General features: G+C 31.0%; 2 protein-coding genes across 2 annotated transcripts; one reads left to right on the plus strand and one right to left on the minus strand.

Annotated features, from left to right (window-relative positions):
• Positions 1-5,397: 5,397 nt before the first annotated feature.
• On the minus strand, positions 5,398-9,037 carry LOC133690963 (dolichol-phosphate mannose synthase subunit 3). Its single transcript, XM_062111245.1, has 4 exons — positions 8,923-9,037; positions 6,640-6,765; positions 6,378-6,485; positions 5,398-5,797 (listed from the first exon to the last, which is right to left on the minus strand). Exons 2-4 carry the CDS (start codon positions 6,739-6,741, stop codon positions 5,738-5,740), a joined length of 270 nt encoding a protein of 89 aa, XP_061967229.1. The 5' UTR covers positions 6,742-6,765; positions 8,923-9,037; the 3' UTR covers positions 5,398-5,737.
• A 1,492-nt stretch (positions 9,038-10,529) lies between these two features.
• LOC133692638 (FHA domain-containing protein FHA2) lies at positions 10,530-14,037 on the plus strand. Its single transcript, XM_062113722.1, has 3 exons — positions 10,530-11,255; positions 12,495-12,655; positions 13,551-14,037. The coding sequence occupies exons 1-3, from the start codon at positions 10,637-10,639 to the stop codon at positions 13,758-13,760; spliced, it is 990 nt and encodes a 329-aa protein (XP_061969706.1). The 5' UTR covers positions 10,530-10,636; the 3' UTR covers positions 13,761-14,037.
• Positions 14,038-15,589: the final 1,552 nt, after the last annotated feature.

Genomic DNA, 15,589 nt, shown 5'->3' on the forward strand with positions numbered 1-15,589 from the left:
ACTTAGTTGGAAAAAAAAATTCTATGTTATTAGCTTATAATGTGTAATTATTAATTATTATAAATTCATTCTGAAAAAAAAGTGAGCACAAAATTTATTATATCACTACTCTGAGTTAGTTGCATGTTAATTTTGAAATGCCAAACCTCATATATTATATTTAAGTTGTGTTTAACAATATGTTTGGATTGATTTTAAAATTGTTTTTTAAAATGCATTATGTGATGTTTTTTTTCATAAATATTTTGAATGATTTTAATATATTAATTAATTAAAATGTATTATTATAAGATTATTTATAAAATCAAGAAAATAATATGAACTAGTGTAGTCATAACTCATAAGTCCAGTTATAATGTTGTATCAATAGCTTATTACTTCATTGTATCGTAAAAAATCATAATTATTAAATCTAATACAAATGTCAATTCTTATAGCTTGATTTTATCACGAGTTAACCAAGTTTTGAATTGATTTACTGGAATTGGTGTTTTTATTAATTGCGTAAACAATTTAATAAACACATGAAACAAATATAAGAATTTCATATAAAATTAAGTGATGAGTAATTAATAAATAATTGATTTAATGAATATTAGTACAAATAAAATTAGCTAGAAAATTAAATGGTTTTAGAGATTTACTGTGTAAAATGCATTATAAATACTCTCGTATGACATTGTGGATAGATTATGCACAATGCTATTTTTTTTAATTTAAATTTTATTGAACTAAATTATAGGTCAATTTATCGAAGGGAAATTAAAAAACAAGGGACTAAACTAAAAAACAAGTATAAAATGAGTGGCTTTAAAACATCCGGGCAAAATATTTATTGCAGTACATATACTTGACAAAGTATTGATATTGGATCCCTTCAGTTTTCAAAATCAAAGAGAAAAAATTTATTTTGATCAAAAACTCTATTTTCCTTATCTTTTGGCCCATGACATGAAAGAGACGAGAGAAAGTAACCGAAATCTTGAAATGAAGAGATAAAATTGTTGTTTACACAGATTACGAACACTAAAAATATTGAAATTGGTGTCAAATTGCTTATTTTGAGAGGGGAGCTCTTGTTTATCATGAAATTGCCAAGAAAATATATATGATTTTAGTAAGATTTTTTATCTCGGGTTGATTTCAAGTTTTATGATTTTTTTTTGTTTTTTTAAGATAATGAATGAGTTTATCAAGTTAACTATAATGTTTTCTAAATGTTTTGGATTAAAAAAAAGTTAAAAAATCAGCTTTTAAATTTAGAAAACCATTAACTTGTTTTTCTAGCCACCTCAGTAACTAAAAACTAAATAATTTAGATAACGTGTCATTTGATTAATTCTTTTAAAAAGAATTGAGGTGGAAAACACGTTAACCCCCCTGAATACAAGAAAACGGGGGATAGCCTGACTTGTTAAACTAGACAACATACTAAAACATATAGTTATGTATGAATAAATTATATTATGAATATTAATTTTTATTTAGAATTTTTTTACCTATAAAAACAGGTTGAGAATATATATATATATATATATATATATATTATTTTTGCTGAAGAATAAAATATCCGTGACGAAACGATATTCTCATAAAACATGTCACATGACAGGAGACATCTACGATCGTTGAAAACGACTTTCCAATTCCCAACCCTCTCTTGCTCAAAGTTATGGGCCACGGGTCATGAAGAAAAATACAACAAAATGCTTATAGATATAGTTTGTCTATATCACTTTATTATTATTTTTTAGCCTAGTGCCTGTTTAATAATTTTTATTAAATATTATTTAAATATTTTTAACATTATTACATTTAAAAATCTAAAAAATATCTAAAAAATATTAATTTGATCCTATCTCGATATATTTTAAACACATTTTTGAGCACTAAATAAATACTTAACAAAATATTCAGTTACATGGTTGTATTTATTAAGTATCCCATAACAAAAAAAAAATATAGAAATAATAGAAACGTGTTAGTTGAAGGGATGAAAATAAATTTATAAAATAAATTTATCTTGATGATAATTTCTAAATTAATTTTATACACGCGTTGATATTTAACATTTTCCCTCTTACATGGAAAAAAATCAACAAAGAATAATTAATTATTTACAATATTGTTATTATTTTTTATTTAATGACTAATTTTTTATATTAAATATTACAAGTTTTTAATTAAATTAAAAAAATAAAACTAGCCACCACCCTTTTAACCCAAACCCAAATCTGTATTTCAATTTTATCTCGTGAAATCCATCTCGAGCAAGAGTTTATGCATAGCAGGGATCACATGAGAAATCCCCAAGGGGGAATTAATTGAAAAGCTTCCTGCTTCTTCCTTCTTTAACCAGTTGACTGTTTGGTGGAGCCATTTCAGCAAACATGAAGTGCACTTGTTAATGTTGCATTTTTTTTTTAAGGTGAGCGTATTGCATTGCATACATTAATAAGAATGACAATAGTTGGATTTTTTTATTAGATTTTTTTCTTTTCCTTTAGAGTTAAATCTATACAACAAATTCTTTTTATTCTCAAAATCTAAGATATTTTAAAATAAAACTGATGAGCTAGATAATTAATTGATTTTTTAGTTGAAGTAATCTAATTCATTCTTTAAAGTTAAGATATCTAGTGATTTGATATAAAAAACCTAAAAAATATCAAAGTAGAAGCATGTGATGCTTAATAAGACAGGTGACTATTATTTATTAGCAGCAGCTGGTGTTTGGTAAGTTAGATGACCGATATTTGGTACCTACATAAGGTTCTTTGCAATGGATGCGAGGACTCTTAAATGATAAATTCAGTAATTTTATATAAAAAAAAGTGCAATGAAATTTTAAATAGATAGACTCTAAAAATATATATACTAAAAATGTTAAGCATGAAGAGATTGTGAACCTTTGACTTAAAGGATTCATGATGTATTTATAGTCCATAAATCTTATCATTTTGTGGAGAGAAAAGACCAAGGTGTAATTTCACCATTATAATATTTTGAATTGTATTCTACTCAAAATAATATATATTGAATCAGTATAAAATATTAAGGAACCCATGTGGGGTCCCAAAAGAATCCCTGGTGAGTGTTGGACTTGATTCCATTAGAGGTGAGAAATGAATCCAGGCGCACTGCCTTGACCCAAACATGTTCGGCTTGGAGTGCTTTCTCGAGCCCGAGCACGCAGGGCACAAGCGTGGAAGCCTGAGCCCACAAAGGTATTGGGGTGCATGACCATCACAAATGGTGCTTGGCATGTCAAGCCTAGCAGGTCATGCGCCCTGCATGGGTTCAGGCTTCTTGCATGAGCCCAGGCTTCTTAAATGTTGGGCTCGATTACCAAGTCTGAGCCCACTCACTTTGCTTCCTTGTTGTACTTTGGGCTTGAGATACCAAGCTCGAGCTTAAAGAGTGTTCTTGTTAGATCTATTTTGGAAAAATTGTTTGGTCTATTCTGGTGGAGTTTTTGGTCCATTTTATTTGGATGAATCAATTCTTGTTTTGCAATTTAATTATTTGATTATTAATTGTTTTAGCTCTTGTTATTTAACTATTTGGTATCCGAGTGAATAGTATTTCACCTGGCTATTTTTATAAGGAAATGAGAATATATCCAACATATTATTGTAAGGGATTGTTTTGAAAGCCAAGAAATTATATTCCTTTTTTTATTTTTGTTTTTGAGACCAATATAAAATAAAATATTAAATTTATTTGAATATCATGAAGGAGCTATTGATAATTAATAAGTAAATTGATTTGACGATGTTTTTATGGTTGATTTTTTAAAAAAGAATTAAAGAAAGAAATTAGGGTTGTTCAAACAACTATTTTGGGGTCCAAACGGCAAAAGGTGATTAGCTTATAAAATTTCTAAAAAATAATAACAAAAATTGATAAACTTGAAAAAACAATAATATTAATAATGACCACACGTAATGGTATTAGATGACTTTTTTGGTTGTACCAATGAGATCTCTATAGTTTTTTTTTTTAAAAAAATATAATTCTATACTTTTGTTCTTGATCATTCAAGAATAAAAAAGTTAGACCTATGATTGCATTAGACCAAGAAGATTTGTGGAAAAGGAAAAGCAAGAGAATCATAATTGGAGGTCAATTACCTATTTTAACATAGTTCTACATTGAATACATTATAGAATTTCTGATTTAATTAATCCGTGCAAATTTCATAATAATCTACTCATTATAATTTTTCTTATTGAAAATAATATGTTATTTTATATCTGAAATAAATTTTTAATTATATTATTCATATTGTAATTTTTTTTCATGCAAAACTTCAGTATATCTATTAAATCTCTTGAGATATTTATTAGGTGGGATAAATAAAGATTTGGACAACATTTTTGTCACATTGATCATTCTCCATATATATATAAATATATATCGGTGATATGTTATGTAGATTTAATTGCTCGTTTTGTAGGTGTGATGGATTAATAATACTGTCAAATCCCAACCACTTGGGATGTACTTGCTATCTACATTAAAAGTTTTTTATTTTATTTTATGACGTAATTGAACATTTACAATATCACAAATGGATGTATCATATTTTTTTCTTTTTATTTGAAATAATATCTTGTCTTGCATGTGAATTTTTTTTTAATGATCTCATTAATATTGTAATTTTTTTCTTTGAAACAAACTTCAATATGAATTAAATCTCTTGCCATAAGGTTAATATAAATTGACCTTGTCAATAAAAAATAAAATTTAAATTCAGATTATGTGTTGACCTGTAAGGTCAAATAGATTTAATCTAAAAACTATTTCCCAATTTAATTTAAAATTTAAGTTGAGATAAATTTTAAATTGGTAAGTCAATAAATAACCGACTAGATGTAGCCGGATTTAATAACACTAATTTCAAAGAAAAATTAAATAGAAGAGCTTTGTACGCGGAGACTGTTGTGCCTAGATTCGAGACTATCATAATTAGTTTGGAAATAAAAGGCCGGTCATACCAGGACTCCTCCAAGGTTTGGTAATAACTTTGTAAATTGATTTAAGTCTTTTTTTAAATATTTAATAAATATAATAATTATAAATATATTATAAATAGAGTCAAATTTTTTATTTTAAGTTCTAGCTTTATTATATATATAGAGATAAGATCGTTAAAACAATAAAAAATCATTATTTTCAACCAAATTACCAAACTCACTCTCAATCTCATTAAATGCTTTGAAATTTGATACGACGACTTGTTAATCTAATACACATATTTTCATGGGAAGACGCAAGATTCATTTCAACAAAGCATTGCTCTATAAGCTTCAGTTTGCCGACTAGCCGGCAAGCTTACGCCAAGACACATCGACGGATGCAACTACTATGAAGAAATTTGGCATGGGACGAATATTGGAAATCTCGTAGCATTTTCGTTGCTGTGACAAGCAACTGTATCCGAAGGTAAGATTTCAAGTATAGCAATAACAGTGTGCGAACAGTATTCATGCTTTAGTTTCTGCATAATGGTGTAAAGACATAATGCTATCAGTAAGGCACAAATGGATCAGAGGATTACACCTAAACAAAATAACAAGAGCTTAAAGAGAAAAATCTAGTCCTGGGGCTGGTCTGGAACCCCAAAAACCTAGTTAGCGGTGTGCAACTCTTCACAAAATTTGATCGGGCAGAAAAACCTCGGAGATCAAGCGAAAATCCAGAGGTTTTGATAGCACAAAACTGCAATAATTTATCATTCAGAAACAACATCTACTCCTCTTCGCTTTAGAAATTCCTTGGCCTCAACAATATCCTATGAAGAGAAACTGAATGTTAAATTATCGGCACAACAATGTTCTGATGGGACATTATGAAAATAAAATAACAATTGGAAATCAATTTGACACGTTGACAGAGTCCTATGAAAGCTTCAATGTTGTGAAAAGATGAAAAGGAAATGACCCAGAGCAATATATTAGGAGCCTCCAAATATCCCATTCAACATCTATCAGATTGGTACTCCCATCAAACAAGTCTTCTTCAGTATTTCCATCCTGAATTCTATTACTTGTATAGCATCAATATAGGTACCAATTACTACAGAAAATGTGTCAAAAATAATGGGTGCTATGCTGATTAAAACCATCATTTGTTACATGCAATCGAATTGATAACAAGGGCAGCATTACATCCACCCAAACCGTCATGACCATGCAAGCTTGTAAAGATGTTGTCTAAAACAAGGTAATATGTTAGCTATAAGGTCAAAAGCTTTTCAATTAGACAAGCTATTATTTCTGTTTCTCATGATAGAAACAGCTTCCCCAACTCAACGGGGAGAGAAGTAGATTTTAGCAATAAACTACAAGATTAATAAAACAGAAGTGAAATACCTGTTGTAATAGCAGTGCTTCTTGAGGGCAAGTTGGAAAATTCATCAAGCCAACTCCAACCATCAATAGACCATAGCATCCCAGTGATATAACGAAATAAATGGGAAGCTGGGATGAATGAGAAAATAGGGCACGATAATCCCCAACAAACACAAAAGGCAAAACAAGCATGCACATGAATCAACAAGTTTTTTTTTTATAATTCAATAATAAACAAGAAGACCCATGAAGTATAAGTTATGAACTTGAATCAGAAACTCACCAACCAGGTATGGCTACGTGGAATAATGGAAGTTTGCAAGAGCCCAATCCAACAGGCAGAGATGGCCACAAGCAGTACCATAATCTTTACAATATGCTTCATTGTATGTATATTGATTAAAAACTCCTGTTGAGATAAAAAATAATAATAATCACAATTAAGTATGACTACTTCAATCCTTATTCTTTTGATTTTTAATTTTTGTTATAGGCTCTCTTGTAAAAAAATTATTTGCTTTTAAATTTATCCTTCCATCCCAATTCGTGATATATTATTTTTTCTAATTTGATCTTTATTCTTTTGATTTTTATTTCTTTTCCATTTTGTCCTTTAGTCCAGATTTATGATATATTATTTTTTCTGATTCAATCCTCATTCTTTTGATTTTTTTTGTCCTTCTATTAAATTAATTTTTCTTTTCAATTTCACCTTCAATAAAAAATTCATAGTTCTCCTCCAATTTATTTTTTATTTCAATTTTAATTATCACTTTTTTAATTGCTATTTTTTGTTTTGGATACTTTTGTATAATTGAATTTTTTTTTCCGATTTGATCCTTCAATATTTGATTGATTAAGGATTACGTTTCACAGTTTTTCTATGTATGATGCTTTTAGTCTAATGACTTGAGTCATGAGTTTGAAAAGTTAACGCGGCTTGATATATATTTTTTTACTTATTTTCTTTTCCGGTTTCATCATTCGACATTGTTTTTTTTAAAAAAAATAGGTTGTGTTTTCTTTGATTTCTTTTTTATTAGGTTATCATGATCTCATGACCTAAACCACAAGATTGACGGGTTAACTCAGGTTGACTTGCCCTTTGTTACCTAAGTTACATATTTTTCATGCTAACTCGGTTAACTCAGACCAGTTTTCTTTGTCCATTTTTTACCTAATTTCATCATTCCATATTTAATTGGTTAAAAACTGAACTACATTGTTTTTCCTCTATGTTCTGGAAGTTCCCATGTTTCTTGTTCCCAGGTCCCAACTTGAAAGAGTAGTAAACCCGATATGTCAAAAGCCAATACTAAAATTTAACTTTTTTTCTAAACTTGACCCACGAGATGTTATCAGTTGAGGCAAAACACTTAACATTTTGGACAAATAACTCTTATGTTAAGCTCAATTCTTCATCATTGACTTCTACCAAAAGCAATTGCATCTGCTCAAATATAATACCAACACAAAAAGCTACATTTTCTAGCTTTATACCCTGATATGAACTTAGCTCCTCTAGGAGGCTAAACCTAATATCTTTTTGGCATGATTCATGGGTTGGCTTCTTTGCATTTTTCCAGTAACAAAAACTCCCATTCCAAGAAACAACTCATCAACTAAATATCGCATAATTCAAACCACACCCCCACCTGCTCATAATTCTATCCCAAAGCAACCATATTCCATGGCAACGAAGCATCACACGAGATAATGTCTCATTATGAAGACATCAAAATGGAAACAATTCTCCACGACAGCAAAATTTCCTCTGTGAGCAAAAAAGTCTCTAGTGCTTAGTCTATCTAACGCTGTCAACCATGTGAATGCTTCAACTTCAGAGGTTCTAGATTTAACCCAAAAAAAGAGCATAACAGAATTCACGAGATGATTGCAGGCCTTAACTGGGAAAAGTCCTTTGTTATCATATGTCCAAACCAGAAGATCTCTTTTTTCTTCATTCAGATGGACTGGTGAAATCAAAAGTCAGATCTCTTGAATTAATTCCCTAGACAGTAATAGTCTTCTTCATTAAGTTTCCACCACTTTGAATTGCTACTCCAATTAACCATACAAGCAATTCTGCTACGCTTGTCCTAAGCTAAAGCAAACGAATTCACAAAGGCATTATTGAGATAAGCAGAGCCAGTCCATGAGTCATGCCAAAGAGATGTAGAAGATCAAATAACACATAAAAGAACTATACCAGACTTAAAAAAAAGAACAAATTGTATAAGAGAATGACAGAAGTCGTTCATCATCGCTTACTATAAATTTATAAAAGGATCATACTGTGCCGAAAGACAAGATTGAAAAACAGATCAAAGTTCCAACACTAATTTGTTCTTTACTGTTGCTGAAACAGATCAAACAAAAGCACAGATTTCAATTAAATTTTACCGTGAACAATATATAATTATTCAGAGTAATCAATTTTATGAAATTAAATAATATTTCGTCAATAAATTCATAAAGAAAACAATATATAATTATTCAGAGTAATAAATTTTACATACATGTGATGCAATATAAATAAAAGGAAGGTGACTAGAAGTTCACTTACTTGTGGAGATTGGAGAGAAGCCAATTCGGTGAAGGGAAGAGGGGAAGAGGGCTAACGAGAAGAAAGAGATGAAGATCTGTGTATGGCTGCCTATTTTATGAACCCGCAGGCACTTTTATCCCTAGTTCAAAACGGCGCCGTTTATAAGTTCATTAAAAAAGAAACCGGGACAAATGTTCAAAATTTTATATTTTTTTAATTTGGTTATTAAATTCTTTTTTGGGTGATTTAGTTTAATTTTGGTGACTTCAAATTCTTATTAAAAGGCTGAGATTAAAAAGGAGGGCATCAAAATGAAAAAAGTGATAAACATTATGGCGTGTCATAAATTTTGAAAAAAGATACACTTTGATCTAACTTAAACAATCACGCAAGTTATAAAATTTCGATTCCTTGAAATTATTTCAATTCTATTTTGATATAAAAATTTATTTTTGTTATTTTTTTGTTCTTGATTGAAAAAGAAAAAAAATCACTAAATTTCAATGATATAAAAAGATACATGTTGTTAACACAAATTTAAGCTATCAAAATAGGAGATATTTGTTTCAAATTGTTTCATTTGATGAAGGGAGCTCATATTAAATGTTTTTGTACCTTAAAAGTTCATGAAAAAACAGATACAAACTCGGGTTGATTTTTTATTTCGGGTTTATTTTGGTTTTTGGGGAGGTTTTTTGAGGTCATGAATATGTTTATCATGGTTTTTGATTTGTTTTGGGTCAAAAACAGGTTTCTAAATCAAAAATATATAAACCCAATTTTTTGGCAACTGCAGTGGCATGAATTTAGTCAAAACAGATGACATGTCGTCCACCCTAAATGCATATTATAAAAAAGCCCAAAAACATAACCCCTTAGTAGGCCCACGTGCAGGCTTTGATGAAATGGGCAGGTGGGATGGCCTGGCTTGCTAGGCGCTGACTTTATTTTTTATTTTTTATATTTTAGTTAATGTTTTTTTTATGTTTTAAAACTTAATTATATTTACATTAATATCCATTTTTTTTTATTTTTTTAGAGAATCTCTTTTAAATAATTATGATTTTTTTTATTATGCGTTTAATTTTTGAAAATTTTTTTCTAATTCATTTATATTTTTTTTATCTTTTATATAGATGAATTATATTTTTGAAAATAAAAAACATCTATTTTCATTTGATATTTTTAACATGTGCAGCTTTACATATTTTTATTTTATTTTATTCATTCAATTTAATATATTTATCTATTTTTATTATAGTTTGATTAAATAAAAAAATATTTTAATAAACAAAAATTAACAAATATGATTGGATAAATGTTCTATCTTATGAGATTAAATATTTTGATTTATATATGTCTCTTAGTTTCTTAAATTTTATTTTTAGATATCATTAATGATTATTTATTTATTTATTAGTGTGTATAACTTTTAGTTTATTTAATTAAATGTGAGTATAAATTTATTAAATTATAAAAATATATTAAAAAAATCTGAATATATAATGTTTTGTAAAAAAATAAAAATATTTAACCTAAAGTGCTGGTAACAAAACTAGTAATATATTCTCAAAATGAAAATATAATTTTTTTAAAACCCCATTGCTTTTCGTCCCGAGCAGAGTCCGCTTCCTCTCTTGTTGTCTTCATGTCTTGTATGTGAAAAGCGAAGCGACGAGTCGTTTATTCCAAAATCCCTAAATCAGGGTCGATTTCTTCCAGTCGGATAGATATGGGAGCGACGGGAAGCGACGTAGAGGCCGGATTTGCGAAGCTACAAGGAGAAGACTTCGAGTACTATATGCAAACATACTCAATAATCTTAGGCCGGAACTCGAAAAAATCCACCGTCGATGTCGACCTCTCAAGCCTTGGCGGTGGGATGAACATATCACGCCACCACGCGCGCATCTTCTACGATTTCACGCGACGCCGTTTCGCACTTGAAGTACTCGGCAAGAACGGTTGCCTAGTCGAAGGCGTACTCCACCTGCCAGGAAACCCTCCGGTCAAGTTGGATTCACAAGATCTGTTGCAAATCGGAGATAAAGAATTTTACTTTTTGCTCCCTGTTAGGAGTATTTTGGGCGGGGCGTTAGCGCCTAGGCACCACGTGGCGGTTGTGCCGCAGTATGGGTATCATTCCGGTGGGGCGGATAGGATGGTGGGACCGGTTTCGGTTGCGACGGTTAAGAAGGGGAGAGCGAGGGAGTTTTACGAGGAGGAGTTTGATGATGAGGAGGATGTTGGTGGCAGTGGTGGTGGTGGGAAGAAGATGAGGAGAGAGGGTTATGAAGGGTATGGATATGGAAGTGGGTCTGGTGGTAAAGCAGGAATGGCTGGAGCTGTAGGTTAGTTATTGTAGAAGTAATTGTAATCTGTGTTCTCTTATGATAGTTTCATGGATTTCTAAAGTTTTTTATTAAAATTCTTGAGGATGAGAAACCGGGAACAAAGTTATGTTTTTGTGTTATATGTTTGAATTGTAGGACGAGGTTCGGTACTTCAATTGAGTAAATTTATGATTTTGTGTTGCATATTTGCATGAGTTATGGATTGCAGTTTGAAATTTTGATAGACACTGTTGTAAATTTGTAATTGCTGGTTTGTCTTTATAGTTTCACCTTCTTTCGCAGAGTTTTCGTGGGGTGATGGAGGATGTGAAATGTTAGCTTGCGATTGGGTTTGTATGATGGTTTTGAGACTAGATTATCGCTAGTAGTCTCTTCTTTCGTAGCAGTAAAATTGTGAGGTTGATTGCTACTTTGTTTAGAGTATGGATGTGTTCCAACTTCAGGTTAAAGATTTTAATGGCAACTTATACTAGTTAATTTTGCATTTTAGTTTTCTAACATGAGGTTGTTTTCTTGCTTTTGTTTTCTTAATGATAGCTGTAGTTAAAAAAATCATTGGCTTAATCATATCCTTTCGGGTTTTGATTTTTGTTGTGATACTGCATGATTTTGCTTTATTTTCCATTTTAATAACTCCAAGGGATGAGAGAATCTGATTATTGTTAGCTAATGAATCTAGTTATTCTATGGCTTAAAAGTTAGAGGTTACCAGCTGTTGAAAATGGCTGTCAGCTGAGGCTGTTCTATATACAGATTCCTGTATAGATTTCCATGGCCAAACCTCCCGCTCCTATTATTAACCCATTATCTTAGTTTAGCTAGCCAGGGAGAGCTTGGAATGAAAGCACAATAATTTTCTACTTTTTTTGGTTTATTAAAATACTGAGCAAATTTTTTAGGATGAGGACAAGCTAATTGATTTATTTGCTTATTGGCACACCTTTTGAGTTATGTTCATTTCTTTTATGGAATTACGAGGCATAATGCATGGATTTTTGCTGTTCTACTTGCCTTTCTGGATTTCCAATTTTCTTTTCCTTTTCAATTTATGTTTGTCTTGCAAACTTACATTTTTTTCTTGTGTCTTTAGACATTATATTTTGACTTGTTGATCATGTTAGATTTTCATATTCTGTTGGTTTGCACTTGTATATCTCTGAATGCTGTGCACTCTGATACAAAGCATGTGCTTGTTAAAATGCTTTTTCATTGTCATGGTACCATTTCCGGTTCCAGGAGAAAAGAAGATGGAGGGAAGATCAAGGATTGATCGCGAGTCTGACAATCAACAACTTCTGCAGTTAGAGGAAAAAGATGTAGTATCATCTGTTGCTACTGTGCTATCTGATCTTTGTGGTCCTGGAGAATGGATGCCCATGGAGAAACTTCATGCTGAGGTTAGTTACTGTCATCAAAATGCTTCTGTGAATTCATTCTTTTGGTTACCATCTTACAAAAACTGCTTTGCTGTCTTCAAAATGCTTCTGCAAATTCATTCTCTCAATTACCATCTCACAAAAACTGCTTGAGTTGCTAAATTATTTTTTTCTTTTAAATAGTTAAAAGACTTTAAGATTTGTTTCTGTTTTAAACTACTTGGAAATCCCTGATCAGCATTAAAGAATCCATTGCAATTTATAAAGTTATATCATGGAAAACCTTTTGTCGAGGCATGCAGACTGATGATGTTAGGTTTTTCTGTTGACAAGTCAATTCTACTTTGAAAAAAAAAACATGCTTCTTTCTTTTCTAGCTTATAGGGACAGGGAGAATTGCACTCTTGTTTCCACCCGTGTTATATAAATGCACATATGCCTTGCACTCATACTGAACTCAGAGGCTTCGGCATGCAAGATGGCATTTCTCTTGTGTTTAAGGAGTCCCCTGTTAACAAATTATAAGCTGGATAAGAACTTCAACCCATCTATGCTTTTCCAAAAATTATATGAACATATTTTATGTAATGTTTATTTTAGTCACTGCACTAGTGGTTATACTGTTTGAAGAGAACAGTCTACAATTTTTACCTAGAACCATCCTTGGCAATTTTTTGATCTGCATGTCACTGCTGTTTCATTCTTATTTTTGCACATCCCACTTGCAACGGAACATAAAGGGGCCATTGTGGCATTTTGTATTTCCAGACTCCATTGGTTGTTGTTCAATATATCCTCATAGATGCTAGCCCAGTTTTTTCTAGTCCTTGTTTTGGGTGCGCTCCTCTGTATGATCAGATTTGAGCTTTAGGATGCCTTCACTCGTTCACTTTGCTTGTTTTGTCCTCTCCTACAGTTGGTCGAGCAATATAGCAGCATATGGCATCATTCTCGAGTAAGGAGATATCTCACATCTGAGGACTGGACGGGTCCTGAAGCCAAGGGCAAACCATGGTATGGCTTGCTTATGTTGCTAAGAAAATATCCAGAGCACTTTGTCATCAACACAAGGTCCAAAGGCCGGGTGACACTGGAGTTTGTCTCTCTTGTCTCTCTGCTTACATAACATCACAAGAGCATTACAGGGAAATTCATGTAGTTTGGTCCAGTTTTAAGCTGTTCAACTCCAACGCGAGAAATTGCAGGTTGTTCACCCGTTGACACATGTAAATGAAGACCGGTAATCTACCTTTTGTTGCTACTGTTTTCTATCTTTTGAGATGAATGTTTGGACATCATGTTTTCTGCAATGCGAGATTGCATCATCTAGAACAGCTTTAGTAGTTTTTATGTCCATCTCGTGGATGTATTGAAATATGGAAATTGCAGCAGTCCCTCCCTAACATCTCGATTCCTTTTCCTTCGCTACCAATCTCTTGGTTTTTTATCATTAATCGAGAGCAGATAACAAAAGGGCTGGATGACGAGTAATTGTAGTTGGTTTAGGCGACGATAAGAGACTAGTAAATTTGTTTGCTTGCAGATTATACATCGTTTCGATATTCAAACTAATGGTGGGCATGCATGCTATAACATGAAGAGGGAAAGGAGAGATTTTGGGGTGAAAATGTGGTGGATGGCAAGCCAAACAGTACCTCTAACCTTGTCTTCCATGGTTGGATGAAAAACATTTCAGAAGATCTCGAGTGAAAAATTGGCTCTGCTCAGCCAAGGTTAAGAATATATGGGCAAATTGCAGTCCCAATTTCCAAATGATGTCTCCACCTTCATTCGTTGGCTGTTTGTTTCATGATGAATTTGTATATTTAAAGAAGCTAAAGCACCTTTGAAAACATGGTAACTCCATGCTCAAAACCATTCAATAGAACAATATAATAGTGTTTATGTTACTCCACCCAAAAAACTCAACACTTATTTGCAAGGGTATTGAAGTTTTTTGATATTGCTTATTTGTTATTATAAAATTGACCAGGATAGATAAGTGTTTTTTCATATTAATTACACAGTGAAATGATTAAAATATTTTTAAAAATAAAAATAAAATAAAATGATATCAGGGGATATTTTTATATTTTTACCATGGTTTTTTTTTGTTATTATAATGTTAGTTGAGAGGCAATTTAGTATTTGACCAGATAAAAAAAAATAAACAATTAAAATGCACAGTGAAACAACAAAAATACTCTTAATAATGAAAAAAAAAACTTAAAGTCAGAGGCTTTTTTATCCTTTCACAATGTTTTTTTGTAATTATCAAGTCAACTCAAGAAAAATTTGGTATTTAGTTAAATAAAAAAATAGAATAGGCACGTGGAAGATGATAGTGCATTTTAGACGGTGCCTCTTGGTGGTCAAAAATGACTTTATGCCGTGTAATTGGAAGTCATCGTGTTGTCTTCTCTTTGAAGCAACGCGTGTCGGTGTCGATAGTCCAATTTGTTGCCAGTTGGTTTTTTTTTTTTCTCTTTTCTCCCCCGAAAATTATAGTTTGGCCTTCTTTATTATTGATATTTTAACTTCAGTTTTTATTTTTTATGTTTTGTTCTTGATCCTTTTTATAGAAATTTTATTTGGTTTTAATTTCATCATTCATTCCATTCTCAATTTACCAAATATTATATTTTCCAATTTGGTCCTTATTCTTTTTATTTCTAATTTTTTCCTTGACTCTTTTGTAAAAGTTTTATTGGTTTTAAATTTCATCCTTAAATCCAAATTGATAATATTATATTTTTCAATTTGGTCATTATTGTTTTGATTTCTAATTTTTTTCTTGACCGTTTTGTAAAAATTATTATTCTTTTCAATTTCACCCTTCAATCAAAAATTAATTTTTATTGTTAATGTCAGTTTTGATCCTCATTCTTTTGATTTTTTTGGTTCCTTTTGCTAAGTTAATTTTAATTCTCAATTTCACCATTCAATTAAATATAA

The sequence above is a fragment of the Populus nigra genome, chromosome 4 (genome assembly GCF_951802175.1).
Source record: "Populus nigra chromosome 4, ddPopNigr1.1, whole genome shotgun sequence".
Taxonomy (NCBI): Eukaryota; Viridiplantae; Streptophyta; class Magnoliopsida; order Malpighiales; family Salicaceae; genus Populus; species Populus nigra.

What these genes read in the sequence shown, in the direction of transcription:
- LOC133690963 (XM_062111245.1), bottom strand. Translation starts at nt 6,741, where the DNA reads ATGAAGCATATTGTAAAGATTATGGTACTGCTTGTGGCCATCTCTGCC. An exon ending in CACGTAGCCATACCTGGTTG is followed by an intron (nt 6,486 to 6,639) that starts GTGAGTTTCTGA and finishes CATTCATCCCAG; the next exon opens with CTTCCCATTTATTTCGTTAT. An exon ending in AAGCACTGCTATTACAACAG is followed by an intron (nt 5,798 to 6,377) that starts GTATTTCACTTC and finishes TTCTCTTCATAG; the next exon opens with GATATTGTTGAGGCCAAGGA.
- LOC133692638 (XM_062113722.1), top strand. Translation starts at nt 10,637, where the DNA reads ATGGGAGCGACGGGAAGCGACGTAGAGGCCGGATTTGCGAAGCTACAA. An exon ending in AGGAATGGCTGGAGCTGTAG is followed by an intron (nt 11,256 to 12,494) that starts GTTAGTTATTGT and finishes TTCCGGTTCCAG; the next exon opens with GAGAAAAGAAGATGGAGGGA. An exon ending in TGGAGAAACTTCATGCTGAG is followed by an intron (nt 12,656 to 13,550) that starts GTTAGTTACTGT and finishes CCTCTCCTACAG; the next exon opens with TTGGTCGAGCAATATAGCAG.